Source organism: Macadamia integrifolia, chromosome 6, assembly GCF_013358625.1.
Source record: "Macadamia integrifolia cultivar HAES 741 chromosome 6, SCU_Mint_v3, whole genome shotgun sequence".
Taxonomy (NCBI): Eukaryota; Viridiplantae; Streptophyta; class Magnoliopsida; order Proteales; family Proteaceae; genus Macadamia; species Macadamia integrifolia.
In genome coordinates this window covers 37,020,931-37,048,561 of record NC_056562.1, presented here as the reverse complement: position 1 = coordinate 37,048,561, position 27,631 = coordinate 37,020,931, and the positions used below count along the sequence as shown (strand labels likewise).

The 27,631-nt window shown below is 38.1% G+C and overlaps 3 protein-coding genes across 7 annotated transcripts in view; all 3 read right to left on the bottom strand.

The window, feature by feature from the left end:
• Window positions 1-6,247, bottom strand: part of LOC122082707 (spermine synthase) — a 10,005-nt gene extending 3,758 nt beyond the window's left edge. The window contains exons 1-11 of one of the 4 annotated variants that reach the window (XM_042650431.1): window positions 6,096-6,247; window positions 5,699-5,791; window positions 5,554-5,615; window positions 4,894-5,114; window positions 4,726-4,770; window positions 3,997-4,073; window positions 3,757-3,879; window positions 1,578-1,682; window positions 1,397-1,469; window positions 1,139-1,210; window positions 284-479 (exon numbers count right to left, since the gene is read on the bottom strand). In XM_042650431.1, the coding sequence (XP_042506365.1) occupies window positions 284-479; window positions 1,139-1,210; window positions 1,397-1,469; window positions 1,578-1,682; window positions 3,757-3,879; window positions 3,997-4,073; window positions 4,726-4,770; window positions 4,894-5,083 (881 nt within the window). In that variant the 5' untranslated portion in view covers window positions 5,084-5,114; window positions 5,554-5,615; window positions 5,699-5,791; window positions 6,096-6,247. Of the gene's footprint in view, window positions 1-283; window positions 480-1,138; window positions 1,211-1,396; window positions 1,470-1,577; window positions 1,683-3,756; window positions 3,880-3,996; window positions 4,074-4,725; window positions 4,771-4,893; window positions 5,115-5,553; window positions 5,618-5,698; window positions 5,792-6,095 lie in introns of all 4 variants that reach the window. The other 3 variants (XM_042650432.1, XM_042650433.1, XM_042650434.1) reach the window with 3 other exon arrangements.
• Window positions 6,248-14,252: 8,005 nt separating this feature from the next.
• LOC122081358 (protein phosphatase 2C 51-like) lies at window positions 14,253-17,850 on the bottom strand. Of its 2 annotated transcripts, none has more exons than XM_042648447.1 (3): window positions 16,956-17,850; window positions 14,949-15,054; window positions 14,253-14,667 (listed from the first exon to the last, which is right to left on the bottom strand). In XM_042648447.1, the coding sequence occupies exons 1-3, from the start codon at window positions 17,829-17,831 to the stop codon at window positions 14,345-14,347; spliced, it is 1,305 nt and encodes a 434-aa protein (XP_042504381.1). In that variant the 5' UTR covers window positions 17,832-17,850; the 3' UTR covers window positions 14,253-14,344. The 2 variants fall into 2 exon arrangements, with proteins under 2 accessions (XP_042504381.1, XP_042504382.1); XM_042648448.1 differs by having other exon boundaries at window positions 14,253-14,634.
• Window positions 17,851-23,629: 5,779 nt separating this feature from the next.
• On the bottom strand, window positions 23,630-27,024 carry LOC122081257 (pentatricopeptide repeat-containing protein At3g49170, chloroplastic). Its single transcript, XM_042648287.1, has one exon. The coding sequence runs from the start codon at window positions 26,921-26,923 to the stop codon at window positions 24,338-24,340; it is 2,586 nt and encodes an 861-aa protein (XP_042504221.1). The 5' UTR covers window positions 26,924-27,024; the 3' UTR covers window positions 23,630-24,337.
• Between the last annotated feature and the right edge of the window lie 607 nt (window positions 27,025-27,631).

Sequence of the window (27,631 nt, the reverse complement as noted above, 5' to 3'; positions counted from 1 at the left end):
CCCCCCCCCCCCACCCCACCCTGAAAAAACCTAACTTCAAATCAGAAAAGGCCCAAATCAAATCTAAACCTCCAGCTTATGCTAGGTTATTTAGGTCACTACCCTTACAGGTTTCAGCCAGGACACTACAGTACTATACCCAAAGGCCATAAATGCCTTTCACTTTTCATGACTACACACACCATTTATGTTAGACCTCCTCCGATATTTGTTGAACACAAGAAGTAATTTTGTGTAGGAAAATAAATTATGCGTTAGCAGAGTCCATGGTACACATCATTACCTTGGATAGGTAGGAACACTGGCCCAAGCATAACGAACAGAACCCTTGAATGTTTCACGGCAAATAGAGATCATATCTTGAATAAGGTGTGTGTGGAGCCACATACTTTCTGCCATGCTACAAAGAACACCACCGGGCCTTAATGCCCTTGCTGCTGTCTCGAAGAATGGCCTTTCAACAAGTTCTTGAGCAGGACCTGAATCAACACCACCACCCCCACCCCCCCCAAAAAAAAAAAAAAAAAAAAAAAAAGAGGGAGAGGGAGAAGGAGAGAATGAGGATTTCAGTGAGAAGATGCTTCTATGGTCTTAGTTTATTTGATTATTGAAACATGTCTTATGACTCTTACACAGTAACACTAAATACCATATTGCTTTAGGAGCCAATTTCCAGTAACAGATAGCCTTTTTTGAACTACTCAGCATGAAAGCGGCTAAGGACTTGAACAAAAGGAAACATAACACTAAATGATTGCCACAGGAAGAGTTTCCCACAGGAGCATTTCTGACAGACATGATCCCATCACCACTGTGCGAATAATAGAAATCCAACTTCATATGTTTCTAGCTAATAAAGATTGTTGATTACATTCCATTGTTTCTGCTCTTGTTTGTTCTATTATCATTTTTAGAACGTGTTGTTTACAAGATCATAATACAGAATTAGACCCCTCTCACAGATCCCAACATAAACAGTGCATATTAAATATTGCATTTCATTAATAGAAACCATCATCTTTAAATAACAAGATTAAGATGTCTATTAGTGTATGTTGAAAAAAACGCATTTTTTATGTCCATATATATATTTATTTAAAAAAAAAAAAAAAAAGTTAGGATATAGTTTACAACATACCCACAGGATCGGATGAATCCACAATAATTGCATCATACATCCCTTCAGGTACATGCCTTAAAAATTCTGCAGCTGTCAAAACCATCCATATGTACACAATAAATTCAGTGTCACAACTTCAGTGTAGGTTGACCCCGAAAAAAAAAAAAAAACTTCAGTGTAGGTTAAAATTCCAAAAAATAAACGGAAATTGAGGGCACAAATAGATGTTGATTAAATAATGACATGAACAAGCAAATAGACAACTGCCCATCATACCATCACCAATATGAAGTTTGACACGAGGATCCTCAAATCCAACAGATAAATCTGGAAAAAACTTCTCAGACACCTAGGATAGAAGAAAAAAGTTAGGCCCCAAAAATATTTAATAATAAAAAATTGTTCATGAACATGAAAAAAATGACCATCTTTCTAAAATGTTTCAGAACATGCTTACATCTATCACCATCTTATCTATCTCACAAATATCAATGTGCTCTACAGATCTATGGCGAGAAATTTCCCTGAGAACCCCACCATCGCCACCACCTACAACCAGAACCTGCATTAAGAAGTTCCATAAACACTTAGGAAATAAAAATACTCTCCCTTTTGTATTCAATAAGACATAGATCATTAAGTAGTTGATAAAGAGTGACCAACTAAGCTCAAAATAAAAAAAGAGCAACCCAGTGCACGAGGCTCCCACTATTGCGAAGTCTGGGAGGGGCAAGTTGTATGCAGCCTTACCCCCTGCCTCTCCATGTTTAACAGGAATCAAAGAAACAAGAATAATTGAACACCAAGCAGCAAAAAAATAAATAAAGTGCTATCAGACTTTTTGGGAAGTTTTTGCCTCTGGAACCCACATTTAGAGTTTTTTGTCTCTACTATCTCCAACATTATATAATATGGAGGAGGTGGCTGAGGTAGACGATAAAAGGAGTCGGTTATTCTCCATGATGACACTTTTTGACAATGGATCGTGTATTTCTGTATGACTGTAATGTTAAATGGTTTCAGACTTTGAGACTTGAGGAATACCATCTAATTTTATGGTTCTTCAATTCTAATGCATAATTCTATAGTTTTGATTGAATGTTGTGTGTTTTAGGCCTAATTTATACGTAGAATAGGTTATACAAGGGACAGGATACAATAGGCTATGCCATACACTAAAAACATTGGATCTGAAGACAAACTACAATTTTGTGTGTTTTTCTTCCCAAACAAATGATTTAAACATGTGTATTTAGGTTTAAATAAATAATCCCTGCAGTTCCGGGCAAAAACTCCACTGTTTAGAGCACGAAAGGCATTTCTGTAAACTTTGGAGGAATGGACCAAATTTCGCCCCCATTTTCACCAAAACATTTCGGCTTTGGTTGGGGGTGAAACGGAGTTCCCTGCCAAAATTTAAAACCTTGCTTCAGACTGTTAAATTAGTTTTGTCAGTTGCCTTCATGGAATCAAGGTCAAATATAAACTTCACTTCCATTGCCTCCGATATACCAGCTCAAGCAAAGAGAAAGCCCATGTTAATTGCATAGGAGCTGAAATTTCAAAAGCAGCTTACACAATACAATCTGGTTATAGCATTAGCTAAAATCAGGTACATAATCAACCTCGTAGAAAGGAGTTGCTCGAGACAGAATGTAGAGTATTAATAGTCATGTTGAGGTCAATGGAATAAATAAGCAAAAACAACAGAAAGAGTAGCCATTGAAAAAAAATTAGCCACAATTTTGAGAACTTGAAAACTTTGGTATGGATTTGAGAGCAAGAGTACTGAAAACTTCCTGAAGTAAAATTCTGAATAAGAAAATAAAAAAAAAACAGGGGAAAAGATGAATTGAGCAGCTTGTCGTCTGTAATTAAGGTTAGATCCCCATATTCTGTGCAGCCAAAGTCAACATCTGACTAGACTGGGCAAGAGAATCCGGTTTCAATTTTAGCTATAGACACAAATCAATAGACATGTTTATTTATTTATTTATTTTTTTTTTTTTTGGGGGGGGGGGGGCATAACTTTAGCTCACAAGGTGGAAACTAATAATGACGAAAATAAAGGCTCCAAAGACTAGCAAGTAAAAAGAAAGGGGGGTTATTTATTTGGATGGAACCAAAATTAACAAAGGTAAACCAAGAAGTAATAAGATGCTCCAGAAAACAGAGTGTACTTGATCCAAAATTAACACATCCAAATTACATGGGATCAAAATCCTTCAGATAAGTTCCATTATTCCACGGACTAGAAGTTTTACAATTGGGAACTTCTCTTTTTTAGACAGATAGTAGTCTGTTTGATTATTTCAATAAATTAAAAGATGAGTCATCGCATTCTAAAGGAGCTATAATAATCAGAAGTTACTGCATAGCAACTTAACACTTAAAAAGAGGCTTCAATCCTAGTTCCTACAAAAGAAACAGAAAATAGTTAGCGGAAGTCCTTAAGAATTCTCAAAATGATGGTTCTTCCAAACATGTAATTAGTTAAATTTTCTTTTAGAAATGCACCAGTAGAAATTTCTTTTAGACAAGGCAAATGATAGGACACAAGCCAAGCAACTTCCCCACTACAGCTAGCAGCATCAACAAGGAATAGAAACCTATGCCACTGAAAATTAGTAAATTACATTTTTAGGAGATGGAATCGAACAAAGGGGAAGATGAGCTATCATCTCCTGGTAGGCACATTCATCTTTCTCAGTCAACTGAACAATACCATCAAGCACGAGGACCTTTCCATATGTTGAGGACTGCAGCAAAAATACAGATCGCAATTAGTAATTGTAATAATAATATAAGACAAAAATAAATGTGAGATTTAAATCATCATTCCTTATATTCCGATATTCAAAATTGAGAATATGAACCTCAAAAACCAAGATCTCTTGGTACTCTGATGTGTCTCTGTATAAAATCTTCTCTACTTTAAGTGAATGTGCCTCCCCTACAAAATGGATTCAAAAGCATACAATGAAAATAACAAATAAAATCCAGTTTCATCTCCTACAAATCATGATTGTAGTCATTTTAGAGTGGAAATTAATTTATGCATCAAAGAAATATATTGCATGACAACAAATCTGTAATCAACCATCAGTCTGATCCCAAACACCACCAAATGTAGAACCGTTTGAAGCTGTGAGCGAAGAAGCCAACCACTTTGAAGCATTCTTACATTGTTTTTCTAGAAGACAATCCATCACCAGACAGGCACTTAGAACCAAAGTTGACTCCAGTACTCCCAACCATCCCTTCAAGTAGATATGGAGGTACATGATCTCATCTCATTAAGATTCTTCTAGCATGTAAAATCAGCATTGAAAAAAAAACTCAACTTTATAGGCAGTTTTTTATGCTTCTCTTTTTCATCCTTCTGTTTTTACAGTTATTAAGAACATATCTATACTTCACCAATACAGGACTCAGAATCAGGAAAGCGCACATGATTTAGATTTAAGTGCTTAATATAGTGCAAGCAAGGAAAATGATAAGTGTTTAATGAGAGCACGTTTGTCTTGCTATACAACACTAATGTTAATCATCTAAGGGAATTCCTGCAGGCTAATTGTACAGACCACGATTAAGGCGATGCTTACCAGGCCACATAGGATTGTTGTAATAAAGCAGGTTGCCAGTCCCATCTGTAATGATAAAAGATTGAAAAAAGGAAACAAAAGATTATGAACAATACCTTACATAGACCAATCAAGGTGCAAAAAGAACTGAACTGAGAACCAAATGAGAAAAAAATCATTGATCATGACCAGAGCAAGACCGAGGTTCTGAGAACCACCCAGAAACGACTGTGGAGTGGCATTTTGCTTCAAGCTCAGGTGCTGAAGCCCTTGCTTTCAGGCAACAAGAAGGGATAGTCTTTGCCAGACCATTATCTTCAGTCACCTTCCCATCCATAATCTTCTGGCATACCAAATCTTTTCCTGCGTCTCCCTCCATAGATTATTCTTTTCTTTACCGTCTCCAGTCTCTGAACACCAAGGAAATTAATAAAGAACAGAGATGAACAAAAGATATAGGAAACGAAAAGATAAAGTTCTACCAATATTATTTCTCCTATTAAAATTGAAAACCAAGTTATAGTATAAACTTCTTGATGTTTCAAAAGCAAGCAAAGGGACAGCTGGACTGAAACTAATTTACTCCAGGATAGCAAAATTCTCTCTCTTTCTAAGTTCTCAAATCGTAGCATTACGGAATACAATAATTCTTACAATAATCAAAAAGGAAAAAAAGCACGATAAGATAATTACACAAAAATATATAAAAAAACATACAATTTACCCATGAGGAACAGCAATGTCAGAAGGAATAAAGGACCAACAGATGACGTCAGAATGAAGAAAGAATCCACGATTAAAGAGAACCGATAAGGCAATAAATTGAAACAAAAATACACGGAAAGTTACCTAAAAGAGACCCTTTTCCCCAAACTAAGAGAATCCTCAACTTCCAATTAAACTCCAAACAACTAAATGAACAGAAAAAAATATAAAGGTAAGTACAAGATTTCCAAAATATTCATTGATCAAAAGGAAACTGGTAGGACGAAACCTCAGCACACAGCACACAGCACACAGCACACAGCACAGCATTCAGAGCATCGATAAACACTTTTCTACCAACAGTTCTTCCAACAGGGAGTAGCTGCACCAAAAGAAACGGAGCCATGAAACCTCTAACCTAGGGTTTTACAGTGATCACAGGCAAAAGGATTTAACGGAAGAGATGCAAAGAAAAAGTGAGAGAAACAGATAACAATTCAAGTCCGTGGCTGCACTGCGGAAAAATACAAATACCTAGTCCATAGAACGTCGACCTAGTGTTCAAGGACTGATAAGACTATCGAAGTTACAAATTTGAAGCCTTCTTCCCTTACTACAGTGAAGAACAAGAACGAGAAGAAGAGAAAGAAAAGGCATTTCGCTGGGAAGGTTCAGAGTTCTGTTACCTGATTTTATGGCGATGAAGATTTTTTGTCTCCGAGGGACCGAGACGAGCAGTAGTATAATGCAGCAGAACCTTTTATGGAGATCGTTTCTCTCTCTTTCCTTTCGACCTCTCTGTTTCCAAGTTCGGAACGATGGAAAAAGCTGAAGCGGGGTGATGGTTCTTATATACTTATATGGGAGAGGGTTTCCTACGCCGCTAGTTTCGGCAGAGCTAGCGGCTAAACCAATGAAAGGAGCCAGCGGCTAAACCAATAGAGGGGCATGGAGATAATTTCCAAAGGAGAGAGGGAGAGAGAGACTTGTACATTCCATACTTAGGGGTGTCAATTCCAGAGCCTAAAGGAGCCTTACACGTTTATAGCCTGACCAATAATAAATGTGTTGGACTTCAGCCCAACGTGTTTATAAATAATCAATACATAATGAGCGCCTGACCAACTCAACACATTTATATACTTGACTCGACCAACCTATTAGCTCGACCATTTATATGGTATATTTTGATTTTTTTTTTTTTTGGTATAATAAGGTGGATATTGATATTTTCAGTTATTGAATATAATTAAGGGAAAAGTCTTTTCTAAATTGTTGATTATTAATAAATATATTGAATTTTTTAAAATCTAAGACAATTAAATCTCATTTAAGGCTTTTCGATGGTGCATTAGTCCGTTTAAGCCCGATTAAATCTCAGAACCCGATTGAGCCCGACCTCGCTCGACTAATTTCCTGAATAGACATTCACGATACAAGTCAAGAGGCCCGCCAAGCTTGACTGAGCCCTACCTTACATACGTATTCATTTTTTCTCAAAATAACTAATATATCCCCACAACTTTTTTTTCTTTTTTATTTTCTCAAGGGGCAATTAGGGTTATACAAACGACTCAGAGAAGAGTCAAGGAAAGATCTATGGCAGGGTTGGAGGGGCCAAGATGAGCCCAAGAGGGAAAGCTGGAAATAATACATAGTGGGTTAATATAGATGTCTTCTTAGATGCCCAAGGGCACTTGATCAAATCCCTAAGAGCTATTCAAGGGAGCAATGCTAACCACCAGGATAAGCCCTGGATCAACACAATCCATTTTTTTTAAATTATCACGATTCATCTTTTGTAAATTCACAAAGCCACATTCATGACTCCCTAACAAGGTTTTAGGTATTGGTATCTATAGCAACAACAATATTGGTCATTGTCATAGATACTGACATAGAAATGTTACCTTCACCATGGGTGAAGGAAATCAATGACCACGTACATCACACATATTGTACGAAGTTGTTTATATCATTGGGAATCTGGTTCAACATAAATTAAGATAAGGGAAACTCAATCCGATAAATAAATATACTTTTATGTGTCCTTCTACCCGTATTTGCTTAATGTTTCACTATTTGCCGCTTGGTGCTAAATGAACTAGTCCTTGTGGTAGAAGATTCCACATACATCCTAATGGCCAAATTTTAGTCCAAAGTAAGTAAAGTTGCTCATACTCTAATTCAAATATTTAGTAAAATAATAAAATTACATCTTGTGATTTTAGTTACTTCTTATTTTAAGCTGAGAATGTACCAATGAGGTGATTGTCTAGTCTTCTTTCAAATGGATTAAATCCATGTAATGCCATATCGTAAATAGTAACATTATTATATTTTAGTAGGCATAGTGGCAGTAAAAGAAAACCCTATTATTTTAAAATTTTTTTATTTCAATCTCATCAGTAATCCACGAGGATTTGAGAGTCATTTCCTTTTTTTTTTCTCTGTTTTTTCAGAGACATTCTCTATCTTAATGGCTAGTTATAATATGTTGCCATCTATCGATTTTGTTAAAAGAAAAATGCTAGTTTAGTGTTGCCTACTTTTAGAATAGGTGTATCAATTCCAAGTCCACACCGGTAAGCCTGATCGAGCTCGACACGTTTATGACCCAATCTATATTGGCCTGATCAATAAGAGTGTCGGACTAAACTGGTAGTATACAATGTCACCTAGCCCGACAGGTGCCTGACACATTTATAAGCACAACTTGAACTGACTTCTTTATGCCCAACCTAGCCCGCCCCCTTTAATACTACTTGTATATGTAACCAAGGCTATTATGATATGTACAATTGAGATGGTGGTGGTTGCCATATGAATATTCATCTTTTTTTTTTTTAGAGGAATAGTTATTTGATTTGTACTTGCTAAACATGTGTTGTGAAAGCATAGTTTAATTGATTTTAGTTCCGCGTGTTAAAGACCAAGTACCTTAGTAACTTAGCTGTTATGCCCATCTTTTGCTTAATCCATTTAATTTGTGAGATATTTCTTTATTTGTTATGCCCATTTCAACCTTATTTTATTAGTATTTCTCTTCAAACCCATTTAAGAGACAAATTTAAAGAGAATCCGTTTAATGTTAAATAAGATTATAGTCTAGTTAAGACCCATTTATCACAGCTCAATTAAAGCCCGAGATCGATCGGCCAGATTATCAACAGTATATTCACTGTGCAGTCCTACACAAACAAGCATAAAAAGACCATTCTACCCAATCCACTAAAGATTCTCCTATGTTTTCTCCCATTGGTCTCACATGCTAATATTGCCTACACGAGACTAAGATGAGTGTTTCTCCCTGGTTGAATTATCTCTTCCTTTTCATCAAAACAGAAAGGGTATGATCTTGTCTCTATAAAAAAAAAAAAGGGTATGGTCTTAATGAGGTGGCAAAGTCCATTTCTTGATGTGCTGATAGTCAAATTTGTGAACCGTGGCAAGCCGCAACCAACCATATATATATATATATATATATTTTTCGACAGTCCAACCATACATCATACCTTACATCTTTTCTGTTTCAGCTTTATTGCACGCGCGAGCAGCAGAGTAACACCCTTCCATACAAAAGAAGCTGAGCGACACCATTGTACAAACACCATTTAAAGACTCATTTCTAACCACAATTGAAAAATGTAAAACGTACAAGTCAGGGTAAACGGATATGGTTTAATCGATTTTCACTAATTTAAGATCTAAGTATTGTTTCCTTTCATTTAGGTAATCAGACTTTGTAGATCAAAGTAGAAATATGTCGCTATTCAGTTGGTCTGTTATAAGTACATAATCGAGCTTTAAATGAGATAATTAACTAATCAAATTATAAACGATCCTCTAACAAACTATAGTCGGATTAAATAGGTTTAAATGAGGTCAATTATTGAGCTATAAATATTCAATCATTGATTAATCCTAATTGGATGACCATCAAACCACTATCTTACATCAAAAATGTCATATTATTAATTGATTGATACTTAAGCTTGACAGGTTAAGTAATCGATAATGTAACCTTCAATAAATCAGCTTAAATCAAGCCTACCAATGGTACTAACTTTTGACATCCTACCTACATGCCCACCATAGAATTTTTTTCCTTCGAATGTGTTTTTCCATTTAAATAAAGTGGAAACACTTCTATTCAAAAAAAAAAAAAAAAAAATCTAGAGAGAGAGAGTGGTGCTTTTCTTTTTTCTTTAAATATTTCTCTTATAAGATAACGTGTTTCATGCATAAAGAAAAGAAATATAAAATTAACCCTGATGTTGTTGGGAAGTGGAAAAGTGAAACCCATGCTTGAAAAGAAAATAAGGATGGGCTCAGGGTTTCAGAATCGAATCAAATCGGATCGGCCGATGCTGATTCTCCCATCTGACTTGGGTCCATCTTGCACAGAAAAACCCTGGATGCCTAGAATATTTTGATTCTGAGGCTGATCCATGATAGATTCAAATCTTGCACTAGTGTGAGGGCAATGAGAGCCCACACCAAAAAATCAGTGGTGTGGGATTTTATTATCTCAGGGGTAGGATGGTCATTTTATTTAATTCTATGTCTACCCGAGGTTGCATGCATCTTTTTCCCATTTCATATCCGTTCATTTGGGGCCGATTTTGTATTGGAACAGTTCTTATTAATAGCAAATCTGTTTAAAAAAATTAACCTTTCATTGAAGTTGAGGTCAAAACCATCTCATACAACCCATAATGATGATAGATATCAGCCGTGATCAATGTCAACCTTGATATTGATATTAAAGGGACTGATGGAGAAGGACCATTTGAATCAGGAACGACCATTCAATATTCATGATAATTGAAGTGTGTAACGAAATCCCTTTTTGACTAAAAATTTATTTTTATTGATATAATGATGATTAGTAAAAAAAAAAAATTCTAATATGATCAATATGTATGATTACCAATTAATTACCAATATATTATAGGAAAGATGTAAGTTAGAAAAATATTCAAATTGTTATATTTAGTCAAAGTAGTTACTGCAATAAGTATGAAATCATATATTTGAATATCCTCAGTATTAATTAAAAGATAGAAAAAATGAAAAGGAGATAATATAAGGCCCGTCTGTTTAGAAAGGTTTTGATGGGGTGGGATTGTTGGATGGAAAAGTTTATTAAAACTTATGGTATTTTGAGATGTTTGGTTATAAGGGGTAGGAAATTGAGTAGACAATTATAATTTTATTGTCAGCCCACTATTGGTGGGACTTTACGGAATTTTTGACGAAAAGACACAACGGTAACATTATCTCTTTCTTGCTTCCCTTCCGACTCCCTTTCCTCCGTCTCTCTCTGAGATTTTCATCGCCATTGCTTGAATGGAAGCAAATCTGAATTTGAGTGTTAATCAGTAGCAACAACAACCTCAACAGAGCTGTTGAAGAGCCGAGAGAAAACTATTGTAAAGCAATTGCAGAGAGGAACTTGGAGTGCCATATGGCCGAATAGCTTGCCCTTCCTACGAAACTCGAAGATGAGCATCTCTACTTCAACTTCCCATAGTGCTTCTGGAGGCTCTTGAGATAGCCACCACAAAGAACTCCTTGTTGTAGCAATTGCATGAGAACAGCTTCAAAAAATGGAAAAGAAGTAGAGAGAAAGAGAATCCATGGACTTCTTGGCGTTGTTTTTTCTGGTTTTTCTATGTATAGAGTTGGGATTTCTAAAAATCCCAGGTTTTGGAAAATCTGAGATGGGATTTATGAAAACTGAGTGTGATTACATATAACTGATCTTGGATTTCAAAAACTAGAGCTGGGATTTTCGATCCCATCTCTCCACTCCAACCCCTCTCCCTCCTCGTCAACATCGTCCCACTCGGCCTATTCTTTGGAGAGTGAACTTTCAAAAAAGAGGAATCTTCCAGCGAATCCATCTCCTCCTCTATCGATGAAAATGGAGCCTCCGTTATCACTCCTCCGGTTCTTCAATGGGTTGGAGAAACCCTAGGGGCTCTTCGATGGGTCTCATCTCCAATGTTGATTTGTCTGCTTTCCCTCCTCCCAACCAACCAAACGAGTTGGAATGGGATGCTACAGTAATCCTCCCTCACTTTTCCATTCTGGTTGCTCACCCATTAACACATAAGACCCACATATCAGATACTTCCACCCAGAACTCCCCTCTAAACAAATGGGACCTAAGGGAAGAAAAACTTCTCCATAACATTAGAGTGCAATCTTCCTTTCACATAATTTAATCTTTCATATTTTGAATGAGTAGATATTATATAGATAATACTTGCCAAAGTAACATGCATATTCTTCCCCACATTAGCGTCAAAAGGAATGGTCATTAATTGGTGTTTCAACACAAGAAACTTGCAACTTTGTCTAGAGATTATTTAATAAGAGAATGTTAATCAATGGGCAAAGATTTGCAAGGAGCTCAAGAATGTTTCAGACGTCGGCTTTGAAAATGATTTGGGTTATTATATAAGTTTTCTTTCTTTCTTGTTCTTCCTTAGTTTTATTTTTCTTTGTAAGGGAATCGCTTTTAAAAAAAGCTTTTGACAACTTACCTAATTTGTGCCACATGGAAAGGCAAATTTGCAATTCCAACTTAAAGAATGATTTGGATCAATCATTCTCTCATGTATGTCCATGCATTATTTGTGTAGACTCAAACATTTTTTATGATTCGTTGTCACTTGACAAACTGTGATTTGGTTGAAACTTGATGTGTCAAAAGAGGCACAAAACCCTCACTTCCTCCTCAATTGACCCAATCTCAACAAGCTTGGGGGAAACCATCTCCTATCTCTCCAGCTCAAACACCTCAATTACACCCCCCCCCATCAAACTCAATAAATCCACACTCAAAGCCCTTGGGTGCTCCTCACAATTGGCCCTCCTGCCTTGCTATCATCCACTAGCTCCTCTGAATCGCTCTACAATGAAGATGATGCCATCAATGATTTAGATTAGGAATTCACTGCGATGGAGTACGAGGCGAAGAATCAAGTTGCTGAGAAAGTTAGGTTAATGGAGGGAGGCCGCGAATCTCACAAGTGAGATTGAAGCCCTGAGGACCACCTCTCTCTCTAACCAGTTAATCATTAAGTAGAGAATACCCAAGTCCTTACGAGCCTATGCATTTAGGCTACTCACATGTGATATGGGATCATTGTCTTCTCATGAAGCCTCAATAATTTCTTCGTACCTTAAAAATAATAAATAAATAAACCTCAAAAGAAAACTTGAAAGCCAAAGATGAATTGTAGATAAATTGATGTTTTAACTACCACGAGGACTCACTGGTAATGGGTAATGGGTAATGGGGTACCCCACCCAATGGCAGCCTTTATCTCTATTTTAAAGTACACCATTATTTTCCAATATTAAAAAGCCTCTCTTTTCCTTCAACCCGGAATCCCACCAAAACTGTCCACTTTCTTATCTATACCCACGACAATCACGAGTTCAAAAGGCAGATATCATCAACTTCAATTGATTAAGCCTTGGCCTGGCAACTAGCTTCATCTATTTGTTCCACTCTCCTTAGTAATATGAGAGGCCTTATGCTCATACTCTCAGTATAGTTTCACAAGAAACATCATCTAATTGCAATTTCTGTAGCCATCACGAGATTGCCTGCGGATACCATTTTTATCCATTGGTCATGATGTCTATCTGATCCTCTTCTAATAATTTGAATGTAAAGATACCACAGTGGACCCATCGGAAAAGGATGCAAAAATTACATCAATATTACCCACTCACAGTTCCCAAGGTTTATGCAATCGGTATTGTTGTCGTGTCTATATTGGTTGTCTTTGCCCAAATTGATAATTGATACATTTTGTATTACGATGTCTTGTATTTTGTAGCAATTTATTCCAGAGAGTATTGATGCAACCCCCTAAAAGAATGACATTCTTGCTTATACTTTCTAGTATTAGGGTTTTTTCGTTATATATATTTGTGGCGAGACTACTTTTCTCTCTAAGTAATTCTAAGAGGTGCGTGGATGAGTGTTATAACCCTATTTTTCATTGATAGTGAAGCAAAATCTCAACTCCACTAATAACATAAACAATTTTACTGAAGCTCGTAAATATGTTTGTAATACTTATTCTTATTTTTCGTTAATTTCTGCATCATTTTTGGGCAAAGGTATAGAATAGAAATCACCACTGAATGGACCTGGGATATTATTTCATTTCATGGGCTTGGCCAAAAGTTGCAATAGAGAAAGATGAATAGGTCTTAGCGGTCCCAAAGACTCCCAATGTAGGGAGGCTTAACTCCTCTCCCCATGTGGGAAGCTGATCCCCATGTTCCATATCTTTCCAAACAAATTGCAAAGGAAGTAAACATATGTGGAGGCAGTAGAGCTAAAGATGCAACCATGTTTTTAGTGCACGGTATCAGAATAGGTGTCGATCATCCCATAGCCAATATGATATCAGAATGCATCGATTATCAAATCAACCACATTAAACAGAAATACCTTTGATTTTTCTTTAAAAAAAAACCAAAAAAAAAAAAAAAAACCACCAAGTATCAAGATCGCTCGGTACGACCAATATGATACTGACACTTAAAACGATGCTTAAAAACCATGGATGCAACTGACCCGACTGTATTTGAAAATCCAGGCCCAAGTTGACCCAGAGTGGGATAACTCATTCCAGGCCAAGCTTAGAGTGAGATATTTCTGAGAACAACGAATCTCATCATTTTGAGTAAACCTTTTTGGGTTCAATCACAAGGGTCACATCCCGTAAGTGAAGAGAGATCTCTCTTCACCATTCAAAGCTTAACATGACTCAAGCCAGATCATCTTATCCGCACCATGCAAAGCTTAATAGAATTGCAAATCCACTATATCTGCCTCAATCTATTTCAAATTTTAATGCAAATTCCCCAACATTAAACAAGCTTAAAAATCAAATGAATATCAAGAGAAGCCATTGTTGCTTAATTTCCTCAGTTCTACTACAACAACGCTAATGTTATCTCTGCTTCCCCTGGCCATTGCAAGCTCGGCGAGCACAGCTGCCGCCTCACCAGCACCACCTCCCCTCAATCCCTTCCCCATCTTTGAGAATCTCTTCATCATTTGGCCATCGAAGCATCTTCTTACAATCTCACAAGCAACTTCATTTGACATAACATCCCACAATCCATCACTAGCTAATATCAGGAATTCATCAGCCTCAGTTCTCTTGTTGACTGTAACCTCCGGCTCTGAAATCACATATGGTTTGAGATAGTGATCCCCTGAATTTCAAAAAAGTACATAAAATGATGAGCAAGTCATCGACTTTTTCTTCTTCTAAGTAGTGTTTGATATGCGTTCTCAGAATAGATTTTTAATCTAAATATTCATTTTAAAACGAGAATTAAATCTCGGTACTGTATAGGCATATTGGCCAATATGTATCGATATTGCCAGACCCACCCGATACCAATACGGCACCAATAACGTGTTTTATTTCCCTGGTTAGATCTTCCTGGACTAGTAGTGCTGTTACTATTACTTTATAGAGAATTTCACATACCTATTGATCTAGAAGTAGCAAGTACTCCTAAGACACGATTACCGTTCCAGTTTATTACTCTCCCACCAGCAGCTTCTACTCTCTCCATCTCGTCAGGTCTGTCAGGCTGTGAAAGGGAACAAGAATGATCAATAGAACAAAAGCTACAATGCTGACCATTTGGGAAGAAAAATGTTAAGGTTTCACATACTATCAACTTCAAAGGTTACATAAACCATATATGAGTTTTGAGGTACCAATAACTTGGCATGTTTCCCATTAATGGCAGGTCAAAATGAATAGATATATGGATTTCACATAAAAGATTGCATATACAAAAACCTGCTTAATTCCTTGATTTTTACCAAGCCATGTCTTATATTCTTGAAAAGGGTGTAACTCATACACAAGGGTTCAACAACTGCAAGGTTTGGGGAGGGTCATAAATTATAAGCAACCTTACTCCCACTTCTTGAAGAGGCAATTTTCTAGTTCAAACCAGTACCATTAATAGCAATGGAGCAACATCACCATTAGGCCGAAGTCCACCATGCATTATGTTCTTGAAGCCCTCAAATGTCAAAGTATCATTTAAGATAGAGTGCTCGAGTCTTGGACCGTCCATCAATGAATCTCACCTATTTTATTATTTGTGAAAATTTTGTATACAACTCAATCCATCATACTTGAGATCACATTATTCTCTCTCTCTCTCTCTCTCTCTCTCATTAAAAAAAAAAATTATATCAAAATGAGCTTAAACCTTTAGAGCAATCCGATAAAGATACGATTTTGTTCTTAAGAAATATTTTGCTTTATGTTTAAGGGATATGCTTGGAGTCTTGGACCCATCATACCATATTATATATATATATATAATACTTAATTTCGCATATAAATTCAATCTAGAATATTATTATTCCCTGATTTAGAAAAAAATCTTGTTGATACATGGCAGAATAGTCTTCAGTCGTGAGTACTTTGGGGGCAGGAGGAGAGGTGGGGTGTCATCTCCATTTCTTCTTAACATGATTAGTATAAAACAGACCAAACAAGTCGAAACCCATGCAGTGGTATGCCACCAAGCAAAAGAAAAAGGTAAAAACAAAGTGCAGAGGTATGGAAAAACACTCAAAGCAGGCCACTGGACACCATGCATGGACGGTATGAAGTAGGAAGGAACCCAAACGAAACGGCCCTATCACAGTCATATTGATTTAAAAATAGAAACGAAATTGATGGAATCAGCCAATTGAAGGGGGGAAAAAATTGACCCATCCATGAATAGGCCCATCCGATCCGGATCACCTTACAGACCCAGATAGAAATTTTTCGGATTTGGGAGACGAACAATCTGAGTTGAAACTTGGTGTTTTTTTTTTTTTTTTTTTTTTCAATTTTAGAATTAATTTGATCGTGTATGTGGTGGATAGGTTCTAGATCTAGGGTTTAAAGTTTCTAATTTTTCTGGAAATCTTTTAAGATGTTTTATAATTTTGTGTTTTAAACCTTGAATTCACAGCTGTATCCTCTATCAACCTTTTTCTCTTTTTTCCAGTTTTCCCAAGCGCCGAAAGGTACAACCTAACAGTTTAGTCAGGTGCCCCATTTCAGACTCCAAAAGACACCTGTGAAGCTAAAATCCTCATATTGCAACAGAAAAGAAAATCCCTTCAACTTGAAGAGGAAAGAAAACAAGAAAGAAATAATAAAAATAACTAATAAAATTGGTCAATGTGAACGCTTTTTACTTTCAAATTATCAAATTCAAATTTCAAATCGCCATTTTAGATTTCATTTAATTAATTTCAAGTTCCAAAGCAAAAAAAACACCATTTTAAGTTTCTTTTTCCTCTTATGTAATATATTATTTTATGTTTCTTTTTCCTATTCCTCTTGCATTTATGGATCTCTTCTACAAAAATCAGAATTTTTTAACCTTCTTAAAGATTAATTAGAACAAATTATAAACTAATAAACAAAAAATAATAAATTTTAACCAAAAAATTTGTAGTAAGAAAAATAAACCTTGTGATCACGAGAGAGTGGAACTGCAACCCCTCCGCGAGAAAGAACGGCTCTGGAATCCCCGCAATTAGCGACAACAAGCTCCTCAGTTCCAACAACCGCCACCACAGCCGTCGATCCGATGGTTCTCTCCAATGCCGAATCATCCTCCTCATCCACTCCACTTCCTTTGAATTCCTCATCCATCTTAGCAAAACAACGTCCCATCACTTCCTTCCAATCAAACTCATCATCTCCTTCCTTCCAAGCCGTTCCATCCAACGCCTCACGGCCTTCAATCTCCTTCACTAGCACTCTATGTAACCTATCCCGACACGCATTCGCTACCAATGAACCACCATGCCCGTCGTAGACCCCAAAGAAATCGTACCATACCGATTTTCCGGTTAAAAGCCCCGGGACCACCGTAACAGCATCTTCCATCTCTCTTCTCCGGCCACACACAGAAGCGAAACCATGCGATAGGCACGGAAAGCTCCGTATCACCTCTTCACGTCCGAATACTTCGCTGCTCGCCTCCAGTATCCCCACCGCTACACCTTCGTTCTCCGATGACTGATCTGAAAGTGACGATGATGACGACGACAACGATTGCGGCGATAATGATTCATCAGAACCTAAATTTTCGGAACTTCCTTCTTTTTTCAGTTCCAACGATCTAGAAGACACCGCCGGTGACAATTTCTTCCTCAAATGCTTCCTCTTCCTAGTCTTCACACATTCTCCGTCGTCCTTGTTATCGCAGAACGATTTCACCTGTCGACCTTCTAAGCTTTTCCGTTGAACCTGCATCGTCCTTGTCATCTCAGAAACGTCTTCGATGCCGGAATCCGGCGAAGTCATCGCTTTCTCTTGATTCTCAACAGCGACAAGCATGAATTGAAACAGACGCTCTTGCCGCATTCAAAATACTGGAACTTAAAAAGAAGGAAAAGGATGGAATCTCAACCGTCGGATCATGGAATAGGTTGGATATCTGCCACATGGGTCTTGGTACGACGGTCTAACACATAAAGACGTGGATCACTGGGGAAAAGACGTGGTCGGTTGAAAATCAATCAAAGGAACACGTGGAATGGGAGATTGCAGTGGAAGTGATTTGCTTCGGCGAGAGATATTCGTCGGGGGATATGGGTCCCACATGATTTTTAAACATTTCTAGAAATGGTAACGTGGCATTTTTCCTTTTTTGTTGTGGCGTGGGAAAAGGATCCCCATGCTTTTTCTCTCTGACAAAGAATGTTGACCCCGTCGGATTCTACGGAGAACTGCGTTTCATCACACGTGTCCTCCTGTCTCGGGTTCGGGCCTTGGTAAATCTATATCTAAGATCCATATGTCTACCATCCAACAGCTACTGACTTATGTATCATCGACTGGTGAATTGGACGGTTAGATCTCCATCACAACACATCCGATGAGTATGATCCCGTCGAACGAAATTGACCAAGTTGTCGCGGAATTGATGTCAGTCGTGACGAGATAAAAAGGACAGTGTTTTATGTGTCCGATTTGTATGAATAGCAAATACTAATACGATACTGATATGGATAGGAACTCTCATCGTCAAGCATTCTCCTTCTCCACGTCGACACATATTCTCCTGTTTTTCAAAAAAAATTAGTTGATTTTGGAGTTTCATGATAGGTAAAGAATGGAATTCTAGGACTAAGTTTGAAAATTCTTCTTATGGGGGAATTCTTCATCCCTACCTTCTTTTTGATCGTGATATTTTGAAACTCCTCCCAATAACAATAATCTTCCAGCTACAAGGTGAGGCTGGTGTTCGAACCAACTTATACACACACCTTAACTAATTCTTAAAAAGAATAGCATAGTAATTCATCGTTACAATCTCTATTTAAGTCACAAATATATAGGTTAAGAATCTAATTTGAAATCATACAGATATCCATATTACCTCTAATTTATAATAATCATCTGGACAACCTACACGGGCAAGAATCAACAAGTTTCCGCCTTTAATGAGAGGGGAGGTCATTTTTCATTCCTCTTTTGAAGGGTCACGTTGCCTTTTAAATAATAATATATTAGTTTTTTTTGTTCTGTTCGAATATATGATTGGTAAGTAAGGTGATGTTTTTTTGAAATTGATTTAGATAGACTCCGAATCTACACGTACCTGAAGCTATTGGACATGTGTAAAGGATTGAATAAAGAATTAAGTAAAAAAGAAAAAAAAATTCATTACCTGATCCGGGTAAAAGAGCACCTGTTGCTCTCGGTTGGATGCATGGCGTGACTCCCTGAATGGTCCCATAGTGGCCACGAGAAAGTAGGATCTCCAATCCAAAAAAATTATAAATTAATAATGACACCCACATACCTTACACATGTCAAACGAACAGCATCACTGCATGTACATACCGATTTATTGATCGTCATCGATACCATGCAGTAAATCCATGGAATCAATCCATCCTAACAAAAAAAAAAAATCCATCCATTATTTAGTGGGTTGTTTTGAGAGCTGATTTTGAAATCATTAAATATGTGTTCGGATTCTCTCTGGTGAATTGTGAGTGGCAGTGAATATTCATCGATTGGGGTGTACGTTGGGAGCTCTCAGCCCTTGAATGCTTATTATCACTCACTGTAGAGAATTCGGACTCTAAATTAGACAAGATGTTTTGAGATGGATTGTCTGAAAGTTTTAAGAACCTTGTTGGGACTTTAAGATGCATATTTAATAATAAATAATACTTAATAATTATAAGGTTATATTATGGGAAAAATATACAGTCGCCATGGGCATACCGAAACATGATCGAACGATTGACTAACCAGAGATGTGAACTAGTCAACCAATCCTATAAAAAGAGTTTTGACAAATGAGTGGCTGGATAAGTACCAATGTGCAGAGGAACTACATGGGTGTTTTACTACTCGGCTATCCAAACCACAGGCGCCCAAATGCGTCAGTTTGTTGACCAGGTAGTAAGCTCCAAGTACTCACTAATAGAATGGTGGACGCATAACCCATCACCCTAGGCAAGTAGCTCGGAAATTAGGCCACTCGACTTAGGTCCCTCGATTTAAGAACCCAACACAGGGAATTCTCAGAGTTTATCAGGCCCGGCACGTGGGTCACAAGATACAAATTAGTTCTAGTCCGGAAAGGACTTTCAACGGAACACCGAATCTCCCCCTCAAAGGAAGGATATATTGTCATATCCCAAAGCTCCCATAGCCGGGATGCTATCCATATTCACTTTCCTATTACAACTCGCGTTATATTCAAACTACTACCAACGCTAAGAAGCTACAAAAGAGGGACTCTCACTCGGTGGATGCCGTCATCAACTATAAATACTCAGGTAATCCTCTTCCTAAGAGACCGATCATTTTCCATCCTTATTGGAATTATCTGTTTGCTAAGAAGTCTGATTTAGGCATCAGAGAGTCCCCCACCGAAACAACCCAATGCTCACTTTCTTGTGTTCATTCTTCTGTGCATGATGTAGAAACAACCTAGGACCATCTCTTGCCCCAACAAGTTATCTTATAGATACCAATAAAAAAAAATAAAGATTTATGTTTTGCATACTTAGGATTTAGGAATGTATATATTAATTACTTTATGATTGGGAAGTTATTTGTATACTTCAGAGTTCTAGACTTATTTGAGTGTTTGAATAACCAAAATTAGACTGCCACGCTATTAAACGGGATCAGATCTTAATTTAGAACAATTATAAATATGATGGTTCTAAGATTGACCCCCCTTGGGCTCAAAACTGTCCCAATAGAGACAGATTCTGATCCGACCCAGAATCCGATTCCATTTTTTAAACCCTAATCATATGAGACATATTTTAGTTCATGAATGGCGTGAAAAACCAAAATAGCTTTGTTAAAATAGATATAAATTAGGTGTTGCTGATGTTTAAGTGGTTAAGAGCATTGCAGAAGATAAAGTTTGAAAATCTCAACATTAGAGAGATATATAGAAGTAATAAAGAGGAGAAGGGTCAGCAACTAAGATTCGAAAATGACAATTTTGTGTCATATGACCTTAAAGAAACCTCCAACTGTGTTCATATGATTGGAGGGCAAATATCTGAATTAGTTGGAGGAAACTAACAAGAAATGAAGAGTTAGGTAATTAAGATCCAGTTAGGTTGGTTGGATTGAAACTCTTTTCTTTACACCCGTGAAAGACCATACTTAAGGACTGTTTGGTATGTAATATTGGAAAAACTTCTAGGTCTAGGATTCTAGAACATATTCTGAAATTTGTTTATTTATCACTTTTTTTCTTGATAGGCCAATTGAATTGTGAACTTATGACTTCTTAAATGTGACGTGTCTGTCTTGCCAATTGAACTGTCCTCTTAGAGTGAGAAGGTCTCTTACCAACTCAGCTATCTTCTTGGGGTTACTCCTAGGGGTGTCAATCGGTCAATCTGGCTCGGTTTTGGTCCAGATTGAGTCGGTTTCAGTGTAAAAAAGTTGAAATCAAAACCGAACCAATAAGAAAATTCCGGTTTCGGTTTGATTTCGGTTTTGATGCGGTTTGATTTCGGTTTGTCTTCGGTTTCTTAAATCGATTTGTAACCGGGTTGGTTTTGGTTTTTGGTCCAGTTTGGATTTGACTTTCCATACAAATGTTTACAAAACTATGCAAATTTTGATTTTTTTTTAATGAATTTTGGAGTGTTTTGGTTTCTTACCGGTTTGGTTTCAGTTTCGGTCTGGGTTTTGAGTCGGTTTCTGTTTGGGTTTGGGTTTGGTTTTGGGTTCATCCAGTTTCCGGTGCGGTTCGATTTGGTTTTGGGATTGCAATACTCCAAACCGAACCGACCCAATAAGACTTTGGTTCGATTCGATTCGTATTGTTATCGGTTTAGTCCGGCCGATTTTACCGGTTCGGTTTAAGAATTGACACCACTAGTTACCCCCCTCAAATGACTATACCCACGTTAGTAGAAGATGGGAGCTAAAGCTTCCTACTTTTCAAATTTAATATAAAAGCAGATGCCCTTATTTGCATCAAAAAGTCGTTTCCACTTAAAAAAAAAATAAAAAAACTGAATATAATATCGATATTGAATTTCAGCGGCCGATACGCACTGATACGAGACAGATACCTACAGCCATGAAGAATCATCTGTTCTGGTTCATTTCGCTGTTAATAATTCCATATTTTATTTGTAACGTAAAGGCTTCAGAGGATTACAAGACAAGGAAGTGTAAGCGCTGACAGAGAGCTTATTTAGATAACTGAAATCTATCAAATAGATAAGAATAGACTAATATATATATATATATATATATATAAGGAGTTCGATATAGATAAGAAGAATAAACTCTTGTAGGATAATATGTTCTATCAAGATTCAAAGTAGACAAATGTACCTATTGATATAGAAATCTAACTCCGATGCCCGAGTCAAATTTCAGATAACAAACTCATTGTTGGAGCAGTGAAGAGAGAGTGTGAGAGATTGACCTCTTTGTAGAAACGCAACCCTAAAACGATGCAGAAGATAATGGAAAAACAAAACAAACAATGCACACGGATTTTATGAGGTTCGGCAAGGTTGCCTACGTCCCCGGTGAGATGAGATCCTGCTTCACTATCAATGGAGAATAGGGTTATAGCGCTCGTCCTCACACCTCTCAGTATTACTTACATTACAGAGAAAAAAAAACTCTCGCTACAAATATATAACGAAAAAAACCCTAATCCGGAAAGTACACAATTGCCCTCAAATAAAAAATTCGAGCGGAGGGCTACGCCCCCTTACACCCGCTGCTATGCAGGGGGGCCTCCTACCCCCCTTGCAACCCCCACGGCCTGCTAACCGGTTAGCGGGACCGCCGTCCTGCCTGTCTAGGTGTTGCACCAGTACTTTCTGGATTAAACTACGACAGAATACAAAACATCATACACCAACACTCTTTTCCCTTTTATAGGGTAAATGTAATGAAACCCTAATCCCATAAGGGGTGAAATAGCTTATTCGCATTTGTAATAGTTGGCCTACTCGGATGAAGAATACTCCGATGTTTAAGTCAATCCATGAGTTGGGAAAGAAGGGAAATAGAGAAAGAGTGTTCAAGTTAGCCAATACTCTGGCCTCCTTCCCCTTTTATAGTAGTTGTCCTTAACGGTTGTTGAAGGATTAGTCCTCTTTTCTGATGTGGATGATCTTATAACGGTTAATCTGACCATGATTAAATAAGGGTATTCATAATTATTAACCCGATCATGGTCATGATGAAGAACTATGGTCAAGTCTTTAGAAGATTATAACCACAACTGGCTTGCTATTGGAGGGAAAGAATGGAGGATACATGGTCGGCTGAGATGATATTCCTTAGTGAGGACAAATGGTCGGATGGGATGTTCCTCCCCAGTTGGAAGCCTGGTCGGTTTCGTCGACCAGGCGTGTGGTCAGTACTCAAACAGAGACGAGCAGATGATATCAGGTCTATGCACGTGTCATCTTCTCATTGGTCAGTCAAGTTTAGGTCACCATTCTTAAAGATTAGTAAGGAGAGAAGTCATGTGAAGCAATTTCTATTATTTGCCGTAAACTATTGCTGCAAACATAAACATTCTCAATCATGTCAACCTAAGCAATTACCTACTATTACTTGCCCTAACTATACAAAAATTATAATATTGAATCATAGACTGGAATCAATTAAGAAAAACAAGAAAATTTGTTAATGATGAAAAGGCTGAGACCACGAATAAGAGATCAATCGCAAATCCGGTGTCCAGATCTCCAGAATTTTCTATACATGTTGATCCAAATCTAATATATGAACAACATTCTAATACTGATGGACAAACACAAACAAGTTGACTGTCTCAAGCTACAACAGTACAATGCAGCTGATATGTACATGGTAGAGGGTGGAGGAAAAATAATATGGATTTACTGATGAAGCTCGGAAGGCTCTCATCTCATAATTATCCATGACTGTTTTTCCAGATACTATTAGAAGGATTCCTCTCAGGCTGATACATACTGTAACTGGTATTCCTGTGATCGGTTTAATAGGTATTTTTCATACCAAGAATGATATCTTTATATAATCATCTAGTCTCAACCAAAAGGACTTCGCATTTATTGGTCACTACATGCAGCGATTTGGAAGTCATTGATGGAAATATGCTGTTTTGCATCATTTGCCAAGTTTTGTATCCAGGCCTGCAAGATTAGCCTTGAATGAGATTTCCCATGAAATTTCCCTGGAGTTCTTAATGATTTCCACTGGCAGACCTTGTTTAAAGTTCTCAAGCTGTTGATCTGGTTGGAACTTGAGGTGAGGTATCACTAAGCAAGAGACGAAAGTCTTAGCAATCATCTTCAAACTTCAACATCAGGTTAAAGTCCCAACAGGTATCACCAGTAATCGTTGCAGGAGCAGAAACCATCCTTGATATGATGGAAGCGGTTTGAGTCCCTCACCACTATTTCACGCCCTGTGGCTTCTGAAATGAATTTCATTGCAGTATGACAGTCCCCGCAGACACGTAGGTTCTTGAATATCCGGATGGGTCTTGATTTGGACGTGCTTATGAGACCAAAAGCGACAGCTATCTTCTCACTGTGTTGAAAAAGATACTGTTCCTTCTGTTCCTCTTTCACGTCATGGAGAACGAAATCAGTATCTGGTATATAACCCATGCTCTTTATTTTGGAGGCAACGCAATCTAATTCTGCGTAGATCTCCCTTGCTCGGGAGTGTGAAGTGTCACCAACATGGAACTTATGCACCGTGTTCCCTATCTCTATCCAGCTACAACCTGCTTCCTTGATCATTTTCCTCTCTTTCATGCTTTTCCTGATTTCCACCACATTGTCCCATTGACCAATTGATGCATACAAATTTGAAAGTAAGATGTATGCTGCTGGATCTTGAGGTTCCAGTTCTAGAATATGCTGTGCTGCTTGTTTCCCAATATCCATATTGCCATGAACTTGGCAAGCTCCAAGCAGAGTGCGCCATACCAGAGCATCAGCCTTGAAAGGCATTGAGTAGATAAACTCCAAGGCTTCTCTAAAGAAGCCTGACCGGCCTAATAGATCAACCATGCAAGCATAATGCTCCATTCTTGGGATAATGCCATGCTCTGTATGCATGGATGTGAAGTACTTCCATCCCTCGGGAATCATACCAACATGGCTGCAAGCAGAGAGGACTGCAATGAAGGTGATCTCATTTGGCTTTGTACCAGTCTCAACCATTTCGTGGAATGTTTTTAGAGCTTCCCTTGCATATCCATGTTTAGCAAAACCCGTTATCATTGAACTCCATGAGATCACGTTCTGATCATCCATTTCATTAAAGACTTTGGATGCAGCCTCTATGTTCCCACAACGAGAATACATGGAGATCAATGCGTTACCAATGCACTGATTCGACTCAAATCCAGCTTTCAGCAATCGAGCATGGAGTTGTTCACCCTTATTAATTGAACCAATACTTGCAGCTCCACTCAGAAGACTAGCAAATGTGAAAGCACTGACCCCAATTTCCATTATCTCAGATTGATGGAAGAGTTCAAAGGCTTCTTTGGAATTCATGTTCTTGGCATATCCATCAAGAATTGTGTTGTAGGAAACCATGTTCTTCTCAAACAGGATATCAAAAGCTTTACGGGCCTCTTCCATCCTACCTGATCGAGCATACATGCTAATGACAGCATTGCCCACACAGTTAACTGATGCCAGACCTAATTTAACTGCATGCGCATAGACCTGCTCTCCAATAAATGGATCAGAGAGATTCCCACATGCCTTGAGGACACTAGAAAATGTGAAATGGTTGGGTGGAACTCCTTCCTGTATCATCTCACAGAAGAGCCCAATTGCTTCCTCGTCAAACCCTCCCAACTGCATATACCCTGTGATGATTGCCGTCCAGGACATAACGTTATGGTCAGGCATCCGATCAAAGATCTTCCTTGAACAATCCATCGATCCATCAGATACACACTTGGCGTACATGTCAACCAGACTACACCCAACACAAACATCAAAAGCCAATCCAGACTTGATGGCTCGTGAATGCAGTTGCTGTCCGAGTTGAAATGATCCTAATTCAGCACAAGCAGAGGTAACACTGGTGAGTGTGAACCGATCAGGCACGAACCCGCTCAATTCCATATCCAGAAACAAGCCAACGGCATCCACTGTGCACCCACTATGTGCATATCTGGTAATCATCAATGTCCATGTGACCACGTTCCTTTCAGGCATGCGATCAAACACTTTCCGTGCAGAAACCATGTCCCCACTGCCCTTCGCAAACATGTCAATTAGAGCACAGCCAACGCATAAATCCGATTCCAAGTAGCCCGTTTTAGTCACGAACCCAAAAATCACTAGACCCGTGCGAACGTTCTCAGCATTAGAGCACGCTTGTATCACACCAGCGAAGCAAAACTGATTGGGGTAATGTCCCGATTTCAGCATCTCGTAGAATGTGGCTATGGCTTGGAGCTCTTGGTTGTTGTGAGAGAAACAGGAGATCATTGCACTCCACGAAATCAAATCCCTACCACCACTTCCCATCCCGTCGAAGATAGCTTTCGCAGTTCCCCAATCCCCACATTTGGAGTACAAACTTATAAGAGAATTCAGAACGATGGTATCGAGTTCGAGCCCAGATTCGATGAGTCGAGCGTGGATGATCTTCCCACGATTTAAGTCTCGAGAACGAATACAAGATTTGAGGAGAACAGAGTAGGTAACTAAATCAGCAGGAATTCTCTGTTGGGTCATGAGATCAAGAGTCGAGAGAGCATAATCGAGGTTCCCAGCATCGGCAAGGCGTATCAAACGATTCTTAACCAGTTCGAGCCGTGGATGCTTCAGCTTCACAACAGATTGGGAAGAAGAGATCTTTCGGCGGGAGCTGCTGGAGGATTTGAATGGAGGTGAGGAGATTTTGGCGGGAGCGTACAGGTAGCAGTAACTGACCATGTTCTTCAACTTAGAAAAAGGCCTACCACTCTTGATGCAGACTCGTTTGGTTGTTAATTGTTATGGTCTTCGTCTCATCTAGATGCCATACCAGTAGGTCCGACCAGAACCGATTGGTTAAAACCTAAAACTGAACCAAACCGTTTATTAAACGGTCCAGTATCGGGCCTAGACCAATAATTATTTGAAGATTCACGATGCTTGGTTGTAGCCCGATGGACACCTACAGATATCGACGAAATTGATATCGATTGTTTATAGCCCGATTATAGCATGACCAATTTATTTATGACCTTTTCATACTTTGTTTATAATCCAATTAGCATGTTTAAAGACGAATAATAACTCATACCCTGATTATGGACCAATAACCAATCAACCAGATATAAACAGAGTAATGATTGTCTACCGTGAGTGCGGCGAGCATCTGATGGCGGATATGACTTTGACACGCACCCCGAAGTCATTCCAACCATCGGATACTTGCTGCACCGCCGGAGAGGGTGTCTTCACGTATAAACATGTCCATTCCTATCACATGGAGCTCGATTAACTAAACAATGTAGTAACAATGCAAGACCTTAAATTGGTGAGGACTAATTAGGCCCGATTGAGCCACATGCAACATCATCAACATGAGAAGAGACTGGGAGCTGAGACTTAGACTTTCAGAGTTCAGATAGCTTAATTTTCAGTGATATTTTTGGA

What these genes read in the sequence shown, in the direction of transcription:
- LOC122081257 (XM_042648287.1), bottom strand. Translation starts at nt 26,923, where the DNA reads ATGGTCAGTTACTGCTACCTGTACGCTCCCGCCAAAATCTCCTCACCT.
- LOC122081358 (XM_042648447.1), bottom strand. Translation starts at nt 17,831, where the DNA reads ATGCTTGTCGCTGTTGAGAATCAAGAGAAAGCGATGACTTCGCCGGAT. An exon ending in CACTCTCTCGTGATCACAAG is followed by an intron (nt 15,055 to 16,955) that starts GTTTATTTTTCT and finishes TCCCTTTCACAG; the next exon opens with CCTGACAGACCTGACGAGAT. An exon ending in TGCTACTTCTAGATCAATAG is followed by an intron (nt 14,668 to 14,948) that starts GTATGTGAAATT and finishes TTTGAAATTCAG; the next exon opens with GGGATCACTATCTCAAACCA.